Source organism: Nicotiana tabacum, chromosome 2, assembly GCF_000715075.1.
Source record: "Nicotiana tabacum cultivar K326 chromosome 2, ASM71507v2, whole genome shotgun sequence".
Classification (NCBI taxonomy): Eukaryota; Viridiplantae; Streptophyta; class Magnoliopsida; order Solanales; family Solanaceae; genus Nicotiana; species Nicotiana tabacum.
Window position 1 is genome coordinate 22,872,082 of NC_134081.1, and position 17,460 is coordinate 22,889,541.

The 17,460-nt window shown below is 35.0% G+C and overlaps 2 protein-coding genes and 1 pseudogene across 2 annotated transcripts; 1 reads left to right on the forward strand and 2 right to left on the reverse strand.

Annotated features, from left to right (window-relative positions):
- Positions 1-5,730: 5,730 nt before the first annotated feature.
- LOC142166309 (uncharacterized) lies at positions 5,731-6,357 on the reverse strand. The gene has a single exon (XM_075225269.1). The coding sequence runs from the start codon at positions 6,355-6,357 to the stop codon at positions 5,731-5,733; it is 627 nt and encodes a 208-aa protein (XP_075081370.1).
- A 4,917-nt stretch (positions 6,358-11,274) lies between these two features.
- Positions 11,275-15,483, forward strand: LOC107774951 (serine/threonine-protein kinase BSK5). Its single transcript, XM_016594619.2, has 10 exons — positions 11,275-11,745; positions 11,828-12,048; positions 12,263-12,398; positions 12,617-12,750; positions 12,838-12,943; positions 13,171-13,256; positions 13,344-13,532; positions 13,971-14,135; positions 14,824-14,937; positions 15,112-15,483. Exons 1-10 carry the CDS (start codon positions 11,664-11,666, stop codon positions 15,352-15,354), a joined length of 1,476 nt encoding a protein of 491 aa, XP_016450105.1. The 5' UTR covers positions 11,275-11,663; the 3' UTR covers positions 15,355-15,483.
- Positions 15,484-15,640: 157 nt separating this feature from the next.
- Positions 15,641-17,053, reverse strand: LOC107774952 (dirigent protein 24-like; annotated as a pseudogene).
- Positions 17,054-17,460: the final 407 nt, after the last annotated feature.

Sequence of the window (17,460 nt, forward strand, 5' to 3'; positions counted from 1 at the left end):
AATCCTATTTTTTTTCTTCACTAATTATATGAAGGGTAGTACATTTAGTATCTCACACATACCATAGGGTTTGAACATTACATGTGAAAGTCCAATTTGTTTTGTATAAAGATATGAAACAATTCTTAAAAGAACTTGTCGGATTTTCAAATAACCCTTTTATGCTCCCTTTGCTTCGAATTAGTATGATCTTTCTAAGGCTCCTCGTCCGAATGAAATTCAATGGGATTCAGAAAGACCATGTCTTCGTCCATAGGATCCAAAATACCCAGATCCGCCAGATCAATCCAAAGGTCAATATCTGAACTATTCATTTTCAAATAATATCCATATTGTTCACAAATATTCATCTTTTTTTTCAATAATCTTAGTACTTCGTGAAAAATCAAATTATCGAAACATTAACAAAAAAATTAGAATCTTAGGAAAATCAAGACAAAAAAGAACATTAAAAGATTTCTTTATATATGTTATGTACACGCAAACTGATCAGACATCACTATGATAAAGTGATAAGAATGAATAACTCTTTTGAGACTTCACATCACATCAATTAGAGGAATTTAAATGATTTTGTGCTATATTTATTCTCTGTCTTGTTCGGTAATCATCTTTCACGATATGTAATAGCCTGTTCACAGCTAGTTTTGCTTGGTTATAGTAAAAGTCTTATTTCTGTCTATTATGCTATTTAATCTTTGTTGATACTCTTGACAGCCAATTCGATCGGTCCCATTCTTTTGTTCATTAAAATATTTACTATTATTAAACAAGTCATATAGCATAAGATCTGGACCACCAATATTTAAAATAAAATAAAATAAAAAGAGAAGAAAAAGCCCATGTTGGCGCAATTTAAGCTGTAAAAGTCAGCCAAAAAAAGAAAGAGAGCCTAAAAAATCTAAGTCTGTAGACATGTTAGTGTCTGATATGATTAAATAATGCTATTATCATCATTAGTGTATGTGAATATAACGACCACTTTTCTTTATCTTTTGCATGCTTATTTTTGGGGTCCTCTTTGATACCTTTGTATGGTACAAATTATTAGAGGCACACACAAAATTGGCCTACTTATGAGTTACTTTGCGATGTGGAATGAATGGCGATGATCATAATTGATTTGGCCATGTTTTTTAGAGGGATTAACCATTTTTCTTTAACGTACTTGGTATTCAGAATTTATTGATTCGATTTATTCAAATTTATTCCTGATAAGTGGTTCTTTAAGAGGACTAAAACGCTCCTTTTATCTGGAGGTTCTCCAACTGATTGGACGTGATTATAAAATGTGGATAATCCAAATTCAACCAAATTTAACGTAAAAGAAGAAATGGACAATCGTGCATTTAGCACAAAAAGGAAGAATAAGTAGTGTAGATTTGTCAAAATGTCAAGGTTCGAGAACTCCTCACCTGGATAATTATACTTCATAGCAGAAACGGACCTATGTTGTAAAGAAAGGGGCCACAACACTTGAAAAGTTCAGCAAAAAATACTTATACGCAGTTATGTATACGTATACTTGGGCCCGAGGCCGCAATTTGTGTACACACACACACACACACACACATATATATATATATATATATATATATATATATATATATATATATATATTTATTTATTTATTTATTATAAAAGCACGAATATTTCACGCCAATTTATATATAAAGTAAATTTTGGTCGAATGCAAAAGTGTACCCGCGACCTTCAAGTCCTGGGTTCTTCCTCTACTAAAGAGTGCTTTATCTGTCCAAAATATCCCCTTATGGACAATTAAACTAAATGAACTTTGGCTAACGTATTAAGTGAGCAAACTTGAAACTTATAGATTTATACATTTTGCATAGTTTCTGTATGTCTAATTTTTGTAAAAGAAAAAAAAGAGAGAAAAGAATGAGAGGCTACAAAAGAAGAAAAGAGAAAAAAAATAAGCCAAAATATTTATCTTAAACGGTTGAGAAGGTTTACGTCAGGGAAGACTGACAGAATCTGGTATTTGAAGCAGTCCAAGATTCAGTATTGTAAAATCTCAAATTCCAGTTTACTAATTTGGAATTATTCAGCTCCATTCTCAAGTCTCAACTATATATGTTCTTGAATGAGTCAATTTCCCCATTATTTGACCCCATTTTTCCTTCTTTACGTAAAACATTTTATAAAATGGAGGTGAAAACTCATCAGCATTGACCAGTACTGACCCCTACTCCAAATTTTCAATTTGACTGGAGTGTTAAAATATACCTATACAAAGAATGTGTAATTTTAGTTCCATACGTTAACGTATAACAAAGATTTATACAAGGGAAAATGCTAAATATACCCATCTACTTTAAAAAATAGTTCACATTCAACCTTCATGATACTTTACGGACAAAGATGCCCCTGCCGTTAGCAAAGTTGATGAAAATACCCCTATTTTAACGGAGGTCCACAGCGGCAATCTGAGATAAATTTTTAGTTCAAACTATACACAGTATCATGTTCTAATTGGATGTCATTATTTATTTATTATTTAATAATATTTGTTTTTCATTTGAGAATTTTATTTATTTCCTTTCTTCTTCTTTTTCCTTTCTCTTTCTTTCTTTCTTTTTTTTCTTTCCTTCTTTTCTAACTACTTTGTAGGTTGTCACTTCCATTTTCCCTTCCGCCATTTTTCTTTACTTCTTTCTTCTTCTTTTCCTTTATAGAGAGATCTGATGGGGGACTGATATTAAACATAATGAAGGAAGGAAAAGAAAAGAGAAACTGAAGTAGATTAAAGGTTGAGAGAAAATTTTGGTTGGTCGGAAAGCTTGAGGATCGCTGGCACCATTATTTCCGGCAAAATTTAAAGTGTAGTGAGGATGACTTTTTTCTCATTTTCAAAAGAAACAAGATTTCCAACTAGAAAAAAAAACTACCAGATCATAAGTATCCAATGACATTCATTAACACCCAATAAAAATATATAGCAAAATGTATTAGTAATATTTATCTTTGACAAAGAGCTTAACTTTACTGCAATTTCCCATAAAGTGTGAGCCCCAACTTTGCTAATATTAGATTTTCTCTGTAGTGCTTCTGATATCATAGTTGAGAATTGAGATAGACAAAAAAAAGATAAAAAAGAATAAAAGAAGAAAAGAAAAAAATGGTGGAAGGAGAAATGGCTTGTCACGGTGGACCTCCGTTAAAAACTAGGGGTATTTTCATCAACTTTGCTGACGTTAGGGGTATCTTTGTCCCTAAAGTATAACGGAGGTTACATATAAACTATTTTTAAAAATAGAGGGGTATATCTGACCCTTTTTCCATAATACAATCAGGTTAATTATTAAATAATTATAAATATATAATTTAATAAATATTAATTGATAATCTAATAAAATAATAACTAACATGCTATCCTAGGTTAAAATTCATTTAAAGTGGAATTTGTTTTACATACAACTCAAATTCAAGAATGTAACTTAGTAATAAATATCACATATTTTATGACTTGTCTCATCTAGAGTTAGAACTTGATAAGCAATTGGCTATACCAAATTATGTACATTTTTCATTTGTTTTCATATGTTTGGAAATATCTTAATTATACTATTAAATGACTAAGATATAACTGCATACCATCAAACGTATAAGCTGGTGCAATTCTAACAGCTTTACCTACCACTCGAGTTTGAATCTCAATGTTTCTTGGTGGGGCTAAACTTACTCTTTAATTCTTATACTAGTTGACAACTTTGTGTAACAATTTTACATACATTCCTAGTTTGTGCCCGAACAACGACGACGACAACAGCAAAAAACCCAATATAATTTCTCAAGCAGGGTCTGAGGAGAATAGTGTGTACGCAAACCTTACATTTACCTTGTGAAAATAGAGAGGTTATTTCCAATAGACACTCGGCTCAAGAAAAGCATAATTACAACATTGTTGAAATAAAATATAGTACTGAATAAGACATGAAAAAAGAAGCACTAATTAACAACATCATGATAATAAGATAATCAAAGCAAAAAGAGACAAGCGGTAATACTAGAAATCTACAACAACAAACCAGTAGTTTCTCACAAGTGGGGTCTGGGGAGGGTAAGATGTACGCAACCTTACCCCTACCCCTGGAAGGGCAGAGAGGCTGTTTCCGATAGACCCTCGGCTAGAGAACGACTGAAAAAGAAAAAGTAATTGCAATAAGTAGGAATAACAGCAAGATGAAATAAGATCGAATCCAAGAATGCAGTCAAACTCTAGGTAGTAATAGCCATCTATGGATAAAAGATATCATACTAACACTAATGCTAGCGAACTGAGTAAGACAAAGAGAAACATTCGACTACCTGCAAACCTTCTACCCTAATCTTTGACCTCCACACCCTCCTGTCTAGGGCCATATCCTCAGTCAGCTCTAGCTGCGCCATATCCCGCCTAATAACCTCTCCCGAAGACTTCTTACGCCTACCTCTACCCTTCTTGCTACCCACCGAGACTAACCGCTCGCACCTTCTAACTAGAGCTTCTATACTTCTCCTCTTAACATGCCCGAACCATCTCATCCTCGCCTCCCGCATCTTATCCTCCACAGGGGTCACTCTAACCCTTTATCGAATAAATTCATTCCTAATCTTATCCAACCGGGTATGCCTACACATCCACCTCAACATCCTCATCTCAGCTGCTTTTAGCTTCTAGGTACGAGAGTTCTTGACTGTCCAAAACTCTGCTCCATACAACATAGTCAGTCTAACTACAACCTTGTAGAACTTACCTTTAAGTCTCAGCGGGACATTCTTATCACATAAGATACCGGAAGCGAGCCTCTACTTCATCCATCCTATTCCGATACGATGCGTGGCATCTTCATCAATCTCCCAGTTACCTTGTATTATAGATCTAAGATACTTGAAACTACCTCTCTTGGAGATGACTTGTGTATCAAGCCTCACCTCCATATCCCCTTCCTGGGTACTGTTGCCGAACTTGCACTCCAAGTATTCCGTCTTGGTCCTGCTCAACTTGAAACCATTAGACTCTAAGGTCTGCCTCCAAACCTCCAGCCTCTCGTTAACACCACCCCGCATCTCGTTAATTAAAACTATGTCATCATCAAATAACATATACCATGGCATCTCACCTTGAATGTGTCTCGTCAATGCGTCTATCGCCAAGAAAAATAGGAATGGACTAAGAGCCGATCCCTGGTGCAACCCCATCATAATCGAAAAGTATTCCGAGTCTCCTCCCGCTATCCTAAAATGAGTTTTAGCTTCATCATACATGTCCTTAATCACCCTATGTAGGCTATTGGGACCCCTTTAGCCTCTAAGCATCGCCAGAGCACCTCTCTCGGGACTTTGTCATATGCTTTCTCTAGGTCAATGAACACGATGTGCAAGTCCTTCTTCATCTCCCTATACCTCTCCACCAATCTCTTCACAATGTAAATGGCTTCCATAGTCGAACGCCCCGGCATGAAACCGAACTAGTTCTCAAAAATGGACACACTGGTCCTCACCCTCACTTCAACCACCATTTTTCAAACTTTCATAGTATGGCTCACCAGCTTAATCCCCCTATAATTATTGCAACTTTGGATATCACCATTGTTTTTATATAGATGAATCATCATATGCCACCTCCATTCATCGGGTATCTTCTTCGTCCTAAAAATGATATTGAACAGCCTAGTGAGCCACTCCAAACCTACCCTACCTGCATTCTTCTAAAATTCCACAGGTATTTCATCTGGCTTGTAGCTCTACCCTGTGCATCTTACGCATAGCTCCCTCGACTTCCTCTACTCTTATGCGCCTACAATACCCGAAATTCCGGCGCATCTCGGAGTGCTCCAAGTCGACCAGAACAATGTCCCTATCACCTTCTTCGTTCAGGAGTTTATGAAAACATGTCTGCCATCTTCGTCTAACCTGAGCCTCTTCCATCAAAACTCTACCTTCCTCATCTTTGATACACTTAACTTGAACCAGATTACGGGCCTTCCTCTCTCTCACCTTGGCTAGCCTGTATAGCTTCTTGTCCCCGCCTTTGGCCCCAAACTCTTCATACAAACGCCCAAACGTCGCAGTCTTAGCCGCAGTAACCACTAACTTCGCCTCCTTCTTAGCCCTCATATACCCCTCCATGTTTATCCTCTTCGTCTCCTCACCCATGCTCTCTATAAGCGTCAAATACGCCGTTTGCTTCGCTTCCACTTTCTCTTGTACCTCCTCACTCCACCACCAGTCACCTTTGTGGCCGCCAGAGAAACCCTTCGAGACCCCTAACACTTTTCTCGCAGCTACTCTAATACACTCTGCTATCGTGGTCCGCATATAGCTCGCGTCCCCATTGCTCCTCCATGCTCCCATAGCCAACAACTCCCCCCCTCCCCCCCCCAACTTCTGCGCTTTGTCACTAGTCAAAGCACCCCACCTGATCCTGGATTGACCATGCACGACCCTCTTCCTCCTGTTCCTCACGATCTCTAAGTCCATCACCAATAATCTATGCTCAGTTGTGAGATTCTCGCTAGGTATAACCTTGCAGTCCATGCACAGACTCCTATCGCACTTCGAGAGGAGTAGATAATCAATTTGAGTCTTGGCCAACGAACTCCGAAATATAACCAAGTGCTCCTCCCTTTTCGGAAAATACGAGTTGGCAATCACCATATCAAAGGCTTTAGCACACAGTCCAACAACGAAGTAGCTCCTCTATTCCTAACTCCAAAGCCAAAGCCGCCATGCACGCCATCATACCCCCCAAATGTCGCCCCAATGTGACCATTGAAGTCCTCTCTTATGTATAGAAATCTAAGTATAACAAAGTACGAGAATAGTATTGATAAAAAAGTACTAGAATAGTATTGATACCACAAGTGTGAAAAGGAAATATGTTCAACTATTTTCGACCCTTCTGTAAGGATCATATTCTTGATAAGCTGCAAATATATTATGTCCTGAAAAATAAGCTAACTAATCATAAGACAAGTAATTGGAGTTGTCTCAAAATTACTGATTACGAGTTTGAATTCAGTAATCGCATAATCATATCGTTCAATTGAGTTCTTCTTCTTCTTCTTTTTTATTTTTTATTTTTTATTTTTTAATACAGTTTAGCTATACCATAATAAAAATATCGGAGTCTAAACAAGAGAAAATCCTAGGCAACTGAAATTAGCTAAGTAGAAGAAAAGAAAAACTGAAATATAATTAGCTATGGGCACCCAATCATGCAAATAGTGAAAACTCGGACACAAATAAGGATCTCTCATAATTACTAAATTCATATGGTATATACTCCACTATATGATTTATGACAAATTGGAGTACGAGAATATATTGTATAGATTTTTACTAAAGTAATACCATATCCGAATAGTCGTAACACTATTCAAACTGCAAAATGTACCAGTCTCAAGCAAACTATGATAATTTTGGCTTTTCGCACTACCTTTAATTTATACCATTTGGTTGTCTTTTCCAGAATTCACATTAGAAAAGAATATGACCAACGAGAGGTGAAAATTATTCTTTATTTGGAAAGGAGGAGAAGGAAGGACAGGTAGGAAAAATGGCAATGATTTTTCATTTCCCATTTTAGCTTGGCAAAGAAAAGATGAATGGGAATTGAACAGAGGAAAACAAATTTATGAGCCAACAAATATTTCTTCAGGCACGTTTGAACAGTTTTTCCTTTTTCTTTTTTAAAAAAATCAGATGTGGGATATGAGAAAATGAAGAGAATTTCATAATTTTAAAACAATTATCACATCTATTTGAAACAAGAGAAAGGAAATTCTTTTAGTGCTTAAAATTTATTAAAGATAAGAAATACTAGGCGGTTACTTTCTAATCTAAAGCTTTCATGATCAACAGAGTTATCCGATATTTATTCTTACGGGAAATAATATATATCCAATAAAATAATTGAGGGTGCATTATTTGAACATCATCATTATGATAAGGAAAAACACAAAAACACAGAAGAGGTGATATTTTTTTCTTATCTTCTACCGACCTCTCGATAATAATGATCCTCTAAATAGCACTTCACTATAGAGACCTAGTTTTTTTGGAACCAACTTTTTATGTAATGTTCTCTATAACAGCACTTCAATATAATAATAAAAAATATTAAAACAAATAAGTCTGTTATAAAAAAGTTTGACCGTATATTTTCCTTTACATTCTAATGAGTTTGGCATTTGTCACGGGGCAGGGAAATGCATCTTATATTTTAAAATCAGCTGAAGGTGATTTGTTATTAAATCTTTCTTATTCTACAAGTTTCTAATAGTGGAAATCATAGATTGCAATATAATAATGATGAAACTCCATAATATCTTAATTAATGATCAAAATTTATCCAATAAAAGTAGAACAAGTAATCCAAGGTCTAAAACAGAATAAAGTGAAAATGACTTGACAAGGTCTCAAAATTAATTAACACTACTTTTGTTACTTAATTAATGAAACTTCACCTAAACTTCAAGAGTAGGATAATATTATGCGTCAAACCAAAAACCTTTTTTTGACTCTGACCTTTGAAAATGACTTTCATGCCCTACAAAACTCCTTATCCTAATTTTGCCGCGTAATGGTCCGTTCTACCGTATCAATGAAATTATGAAAGGGAAAGTGGAGAACTGGAAATTCAGTTAAAAGTCTCTTCTTCTTTTCTTCTTCTTCTCTTTTTCGAATAAAAAGATAAAATTATTGTTCGCAAAAATAAAAAGAGATATAAGCTAAATTTCCCTAAATTTACGGTTGCAACACTTTTGATTGTCTTCTCCTCAATTTGTTTTGTTTTCATATAGTCAATGCTCAACAGAAATAGGAAATGACTAGAATAGCTGGGATTCATGCATTTCGTCTCGAATTGTAATCTTTTGACAACTAGATTGTCTCTTTAGAACCTCATTCTCACTTTTTTTTCCCACCAAATTTACTATGGTATTTAGTAGGCGTTTGGACATAAAAAATATAATTTTTTTAAAAAAATTATATTTTTAGTTAAGTTGAAAATTGGTATTTTAAATTTGAAATTATATCTGGACATGTATTTCTCTTGTAAAATTGTTGCAGTTTTATGAGCGGGGAAAAAAGTTTTTTTGATAATTTTGAAAAAGTGGTCAAAAACACTTTTTGATTTTTAAAAAACTCATTTCGGAAAATTTTTAAAAACTTATAAAATTTCATGGATAAACACATTTTTGAAAAAAGATTTTGAAAAAGGGGAATTCTTTTATGGACAAACGGTAACTTACTGATAGTATTTAATTAGTTTTCTTAATCATTTCTTTTACAAAAATATTGTTGATAGAAAAAAGAAAAAGTATTTTTAAGTGATAAGTTTCTAATAAAATCTGAATTATCAATTCTCAATTATATAAATGTAGCCCATAATATTTGTTGAATTTTTCTAGTGCTTTAAATGGAGTAATACATACTTAGGGCATGTCCAACGCCAACTGCATTTGCTATAATGCAGGTGGTTTTTGGATTAATTGGTCTCCAACGCTGCTGTATTTTTGGATGCAAAATGGGGATGAATAGTGTCACTCCAAATTTGGAGTGGCACTATTCATCTCCTCCATTAATATTCCCTATCACTTTATTATTTTTATTATTTAACTCTTTTAATTTATCTCTTTATATATACCTAATTATGTTTATGTAATATCTTTATAATATTAATTTATATTTTAACTTTGACGTATAATTTTGATAAATTAATTTTTGTGCATTTATTATTTTTTATGTAAAATTATAAGTTAATTTAATTATAAGTTATAATTGCACAAAAATATATAATCATCTCAAAAAAATGAATGGTGCAAATATAAAATACTAGATATTGCTAAAATTGAAAGGTGTGTATAAAATATTTTCGATCTTGCTGCACGTATTGCTCATCTCGCGCATTATGTTATTCAATGAAAAGAATATGATATGGGTTATTATTTAGCTGATGGTATATATGCAAAATGGTCAACCCTTGTGCAAACTATTCGTGACCCACGTTCGTCACAGAAGAAATATTTTTTCCGTTAATATATATAATCTAAAATATTTACTTACAAATTATATTATTTAAAATTTATGGTATAAAATAATTTTATATTAAATAGTTATATAAGAAAAGAATATAAATTATATGTGATGAATATGTAAAAAAGAAAAAAAGATAGAATTTTTTTAATAGAAATAAAAATAGAAAATTTAAATAAAAGATAATAGTATAATATTAAAGAAAGAGAAAAATATAAAATGAAATATTACTTTTTAGAGTAAAAATAGAGCAATGATTCGAATAACCTTACTCTATTTTGAGAAAGAAAATGGAGAAAAGGGTTTAAGATGCCTTAGATCTTTTCTATTCCCACAAAAAATTTCAATTCTGCAAAAGAGAAGTTGTGGGGTCCCATTAGGACCATAAGGTGGGGCCCATGAGGAGTGGGGGAAGGATTAGTGAGAGAAAACAGACAGTGGGAAGCACAAAAGAGGAAATGATGAGCAAGTTGAAACTTAGCAAAAAAGCAGAAATTTAAACCACAAATTACAAATACAAAAACAGAGAGAAAGAGATTTATGATGAAAAAAGGCCATTCTCTTTAGCAGTAACAACACATGTATTCCTCTCAAAAGAAAGACACATGAAGAAAAAAAAAACCAACACAATGTGTGTTGTGTTCTCTCTATCTTTCATTCATACACCCCATACTTCCTATAATACTTTTTGTATTCTATTACTGCATCCGTCTTAATTTATGTGACAGTGTTTAATTAAATATAAAAGAATAATTTTTTTAAAACACTATAGTTTATAGTCTAATGATTATTGTTTGGCTAATAACTCAATTGTTACCAGTTTGTATTACTTGTGTTCAGACGCGCAACGAATACAATATGTATCAATTGTATTTGTTATTAGTCAAACTCAAGACCTTCGCATACTAAGTGCGCACTCTAATCGACGGAGCTACGAGAGTTTGTTGCTCTTTTGTTTCAGTTCAAAATAATTGATCTCTTGATTCATGGATTTGCTATAAAATTTAAATATATTCGCGAATAGTAAATTTGCTAAAAATATAGCTACAAATAGTAAATACAGTGTATATATTTGATGTATCATGTAATTTTTATAATATAAAATTATAAATATTTATTTGACTATATCACTAAGGTTAAAATAATAAGTTTAAAGTTAAAATTATTTTTTACATAAAAAAAAAGTATGACATTTTGTTGAGACAAACTAAAAACCCTTATTCCATATAACTAGGGACAGAGGGAGTAAAACATACTCTCCTCTTTTCTTCATTTCTGCATGCTCTTAAAAAGACCTTACAACGCAAACAGAATCACCAAAAGGGAACTGCAAATTCTGCAAAAAGCTTCAAAAACAAAATCCTTTCTTTGGATTCCCACAAAAATTGGGTCACTGTTTGTTCCCTTAGAAAAAAATAGCTATAAAACTTCCTCCTTTTTCTTTCTCCGCATTTGCCTACTTGTGTTCTGTCATAGTTAAAATGCTTGTTCACTAAAGAGAACTGCAAAAGCTTTAAAAATTTATCCTTTTTTTGGGATCCCTATAAATTGCCATTCTCTGTTTTGTTTCTTGAAAAAAGTAGCCATAAAGGTTCCTCTTTTTTCTTCATTTTCCCTGTAAAATGGGTGCTCGTTGCTCAAAATTCTCTTTTTGCTGGTGGCATTCTCACCTCAAACCATCACTTCTTGATTCTTCTGATATGGGTATTTATTTTCTTGGCAAGTTTCTCTGACTTTTGTGCTTTTTGTGCAATTTTTTCATGAGATTTTACTCTTTTTTTGGCAGAGAATGGAGGGAAAAATGAGAAAAATGCATTGCCAAGTTTTACTGAGTTCAGTCTTGATGAGTTAAAGATTGCTACAAGTGGATTTTCTCCAGAAAACATTGTATCAGAACATGGTGAAAAAGCTCCAAATGTTGTTTATAAAGGCTTGCTTGAAAATGGTCGTTGGGTTGCTGTTAAAAGATTCAATAGGTCTGCTTGGCCTGATTCTCGCCAATTTTTGGTTAGTATTGTTCATTAAATTGTGTTGCTCCATTTCCCAATTTTGTAACTTTTTTTTTTGGAAGGGGAGCCTTGGCGTCATGGTTCGAGCTGTTGATCTCACTCTCACTCTTGTGGTCCGGTCCTGGATCCCAGGCATTGCGGGAGCTTAGTACACCCGGCGGCCCTTTAATTGATTTTATTGTAATTTGGACAATGTTTGTGTTGTTGTAAAGGATGAGGCAAAGGCAGTGGGGAATCTGAGGAGTGAGAGATTGGCAAATCTAATTGGATGTTGCTGTGAAGGGGAAGAAAAATTGCTGGTGGCTGAATTCATGCCTAATGAAACCCTTGCAAAGCATTTGTTTCACTGTAAGTAATAATGTTAAAATTTTGTATTTAGAAATTTAGATTGTAGGAACATTATGTTGTAACTGACGGGATTTGTTTGTGATTACTAGATTGACTGTTATTTTGTGTTGTTGTGGTTGTATGGTCAATTGCATCCATGTGTTTTTATCAACTTTAATTGAATGAATCTATGAGTCTGTGATTAATGCCTTATATTTAATAACTTTGAAATGGAAAAGGGGAGAATCAACCTATGAAATGGGCGATGAGGTTGAGGGTTGCTTTTTACCTATCACAAGCTTTGGAATACTGCAGTAGCAAGGGTCGGGCACTATATCACGATCTTAATGCTTACAGAATCTTATTTGATCTGGTAACGATTGATTCTACCGCAGCTTTCGTTATGCTTAAATGCTTGCTGTAGGTGTAGTGCTCTTAACATTAGGTAGCATTTTTACAGGATGGTAATCCTAGACTCTCTTGCTTTGGCCTGATGAAGAACAGTAGAGATGGAAAGAGTTACAGTACAAACTTGGCTTTCACTCCCCCTGAGTACTTGAAAACAGGTCAAATATGATTTCTCTAAGCTATTATTTTCTCAATCCAAGTTGCATGTTCTGCATTGGGGACTTAAGATGGCTTTTTGTTTTTCACCGTTAAAGCTTTAGCCTTTAGAAAGATCTGCTTAAATAATTTATAAATTAGTTCAATCTGGCATATCTTTTAGTATTTTGCTATGGTACTGTACTTAATTCAGCTAAAGCGAAAGTTGAAACGAGTTTATGATTGGCAGGAAGAGTGACCCCTGAAAGTGTAGTTTACAGCTTTGGAACAATGTTGCTAGATCTTTTGAGCGGAAAGCATATTCCTCCGAGCCATGTAAGTTGCAAAAGATTCTGATGTGCACTATATGAAATCCTTTATAAATGAAACTTTGTTTGTTAACTCTATAAACTTTGTTTATAGGCTCTTGATCTAATTCGTGGGAAGAATTTTTTGATGCTTATGGATTCTTGTTTGGAGGGTCATTTTTCTAATGATGATGGAACAGAGCTTGTTCGTCTAGCCACACGCTGTTTACAGTATGAAGCACGAGAGAGGCCTAATGCAAAATCTCTTGTCACTTCTCTTATGTCTCTTCAGAAAGAAACAGAGGTATGACCAACTGATAGGATTATGTGTCCCTTGACTTGCGTATAGATTATTTTAAAAACTGCTATGTATCTTCATTTATGAGATTGAAAATGGATTAATGCCTTACAGAAGAAATAGAAATATCTCTTTCCCTTTTCTTCTCAAAAAAAAAGAGAAGAAATAATCTCCTTCCTTTTTGCATTTTGTATTTGGCTGTCTAGGATCACACTTTAGCAAGGTTGATTCTCTTACTATAATGTGGACATATCTCCCATGTCTTTCGCCGTCTCGTTTTTTCTATTTAGTTAACAAGAAACCTTGGTGGAATTATTTGACTTATGGGATAGATGCATATTGTATTTTAATTGCAATATATTCCTCAGATGAACCACCTAGGTTTCTGCTTTATTTTGTTTTGAGTAGTGCTTGAAGCCCATGTTTATTATTGATATAATCCAGGTGCCATCACATGTTTTGCTGGGCATTCCACATGGAACTGCAACCCCACCTCAACCGCTATTGTTGACGCCAATGGGTGAAGCATGTTTGAGAAAAGATCTTACTGCCCTTCATGAAATATTGGAGAAGACTGGATACAAGGATGATGAAGGAATTGCCAATGAGGTTTTCCTTTTCTCTACAAAATTTCACTACTCATATAGCAGTATCGATTATCTTTGTTTCTCAATGTCAAATAAACTATGTCTTCTGGCTGAGGTATTAATCGCACAACCTACTATAATTAACCTGCTTCCCCTTTCTTTAGCACCTTAGGTGAAAGACAAGTTTCTATTTCCTTAAATAACTTTTTGACATGGTAATCTTGATAAGCAACCACTTTTAAAATGTGACTTTAGATATAGAACATTTGCCCTCTCCTTCCCCCTCCTGCCAAAAGAAGATTGAGTAGAATAATGCCTCATTGAGAGAGGTAAGTACGAGGTAAATGATCCAACTTTAGTATCATGCTTCTTCCTCTGATTATTACCATGCAAGAGCCCACTATGTTTTTCCTTTTAAATTTACTCATTCTATTTTTATTTCCATCAAATAGCAATGGGACCTACCTGGCTGTCATTATTAAGCCCATGTGTTATCCTTTCAGATATGATAGTAAAGTTTAGATCTTTTGTCTCTTGATTGTAAAACAAGGAGATTACAATAAGCCAACATAAGATACCCAATGTTCTATGATGATTTTTCATATATGTGTTTTCATCTCCATATCTCAATAGCCCCACCATAAAGATCATGTCTCATATTTATTAATACAACTTGATCCTGATTTTGTTATTTTGTGATTCCATTTCAGCTTTCATTCCAAATGTGGACAAATCAGATGCAGGAAACCTTGAACTCTAAGAAGCATGGTGATGCTGCTTTTCGAGCCAAGGATTTCATTACTGCCATTGACTGCTATACACAGGTTTGACCATCTAAAATATGTTCGTTGTCTTAATGGCTAAAATTGGCTGCTTCTATCATAGTCGTAAAAAGAATTATAGGCATGTTCTGTAAAAGTTCAAATGAAATATGTCACATAAGTATTCGTCTATTTAACAACAGAAGGAGGGCTTACACGCTGTTCTGTTTAATATAGTTCATTGATGGAGGGACCATGGTATCACCAACTGTATTTGCGAGGCGTTGCTTGTGTTATCTGATGAGCGACATGCCACAAGAGGCTCTAGGGGATGCAATGCAAGCTCAGGTGGTTTTCGCTGAGTGGCCAACTGCCTTTTACCTCCAAGCTGCTGGCCTCTTTATCCTTGGGATTGAGAATGATGCCCAAGAAGCTCTTAAAGAAGCCACAAAGTTGGAAGCAAAAAGGAGCAAAAACTGAAACTGTATAGATGTGCATTTCTTTGATATTTATTGTCTTAAGTTTCTTGTATTTATAAACAAAAGCAACACTAAAGGGCTTATGAACAAAATTGGTTGTTGAATGTTAATATTCAATTTTTGTTCTTTCCTTTTCGGAAGTAGTTTTTCACATTTGGTGAAAGATTATCTCCTATCCTCGGATGCACTTTCTATTCTTTATTGTTTATTTTGAAAGTAATGGAATTCAGCTTTCATCATTGTCATTTATCAATGTGACTAGGCCAAGAATTCATATTGAAGGCAGAGAGCCAGAAGAAAAGTTATCACTGAATGGCATTGTGATAGCAAAATGAAAATGGATACACCTCTTTTACTAAGTTAAGGAACTCTAATACAGATCATAATCTCAATGACACAATTAACCATTCAAGATATGTAATATAAAGATTCAAAAATACAGAACTCGGCAAGGTGATTTCAACACCTTATATAGAAGGAAAGCTAAGGAGTGAGGTAGAGAGTGAAGTGAATAATTGTTTCTACACCATCAGTTGTATGTTGATCCACATGAGGAAGAGTCTCAATGGTAGCATATCCTTTGGCATTCTCATATTTGCCAGTTCCTCCAATGATGGCAATGTGAGAAATTGGTGTGGCTGTCCTGTGAATTCCAAAGAAACTAATTGTGTCTTCCACTTCATGATCATGTTCTCCATGAAAAAGTGCTGTCAAGGCTAAAGTGTGACTTGTGCCATCCCAAGAGCTTGTCAAGTAAAATCCTTGTGCCTTGCCAAGAACAGCTGATCCCAGCTCATGCCCCTCGGTTATCTCATTGTCAACAACAGTAATGGAACCAAACATGAGCTGCTGAAGGGATAGGCCAGCAGGAAGCTGCCCGGCTGTTACAAAAGGTTGGTTGTTCCCACCATTTACTATGTTGTTATTACCAGTATTTTGGAGGACTGTGTTACCTTGCTGTTGACCGTTTAGGCCTACGAGGAATGGATAGTTATTGTTGTTGACAATGTTATTAATAGTGTTCACAGGAACTCCACCATTGATTGGGAAGATTTGATTATTGGGCTTGGAGAAAGGCAAATTGTTGGTATCTGAATTGGCACTCTTCCTGAAGGGCGTGAACCACCAAGAATGTCATGCATGAAGAAGGAGAACATGGGATGATCCGGAACAGGATTTGCCTCTGTGGCACCAGAAGTAGCAGCTGCTACATTGGTGACGGGGGTTGCCCCGTTGTTTGTTAAGTCATCAGGTGGAGCTACTGAGGCAGCAGGGGCGATAACGGGGGTTGAATCTGGTTCAGGGTCAGTTGATAAATCTGCTGGAGGATCAGCAACAGGCGCCACGTTGGAATCAGGAGTGGTGACAGTAGCTGGTAATTGGCCGGCCACTTGGCAATGTGGCAACGGGGCCACCACTGGAGCCACAACGTGCTCGTCGGATGATGAGCTCAATTCATCAAGGATTCTTGCTGATTGAGCAGAGCCAAATGTGAGGGCTAGAAGCAGAATGCACAAGGTGGCTTGCAGTGTTTTAGAGGTGAGTTGGGAAAGTTGAGTCATTTTTTACCGTATGAGGAGAAACAAATCAAGAACTGAGTTAGGAAAGAGTGGAGGCTTGAATGGTATATATAGTTTTGTTTTCCTGATAAGAAGTGAAGCTGATGAGGTGGTTTAGGTAAGGAGCTGCAGATACCATGCGATCACCTTTTTTTTTTGTGTGGGTAAAATACCAAATCCAGAATAAAGGACATTTTGGTTTGGTTGAACAAACATCTAAATAGTATCTTACTGATTATCTAGGCAGTACGTAAAATATCTAGATAGTAATTGAGGGGTCAAGAATTACAGCCATTGATTTGTAGGTGTTTGGTTGTCTTAACAACGACATACCCAGTATAATCCCGCAATTGATTTTTAGGTATTTAGTGTGCACGGAGCCTTACCCCTATCTTGTGGAGGCAGAGAGACTGTTTCTGATAGACCCTCGGCTCAAGCAATCATGCATAATCAATCTCAACAGAATAAAGAGAAACCCAATATGATTTAAATGAAATTTTTTTTATACACATGAGAGAATTAACTTAAGTTAAGGGGAGAAGAATTTT

Coding starts and splice junctions, on each gene's coding strand:
- LOC142166309 (XM_075225269.1), bottom strand. CDS start 6,357: ATGGGAGCATGGAGGAGCAATGGGGACGCGAGCTATATGCGGACCACG.
- LOC107774951 (XM_016594619.2), top strand. CDS start 11,664: ATGGGTGCTCGTTGCTCAAAATTCTCTTTTTGCTGGTGGCATTCTCAC. Junction 12,944..13,170: donor CCCTGAGTACTTGAAAACAG/GTCAAATATGAT, acceptor TATGATTGGCAG/GAAGAGTGACCCCTGAAAGT. Junction 13,257..13,343: donor AGCATATTCCTCCGAGCCAT/GTAAGTTGCAAA, acceptor CTTTGTTTATAG/GCTCTTGATCTAATTCGTGG.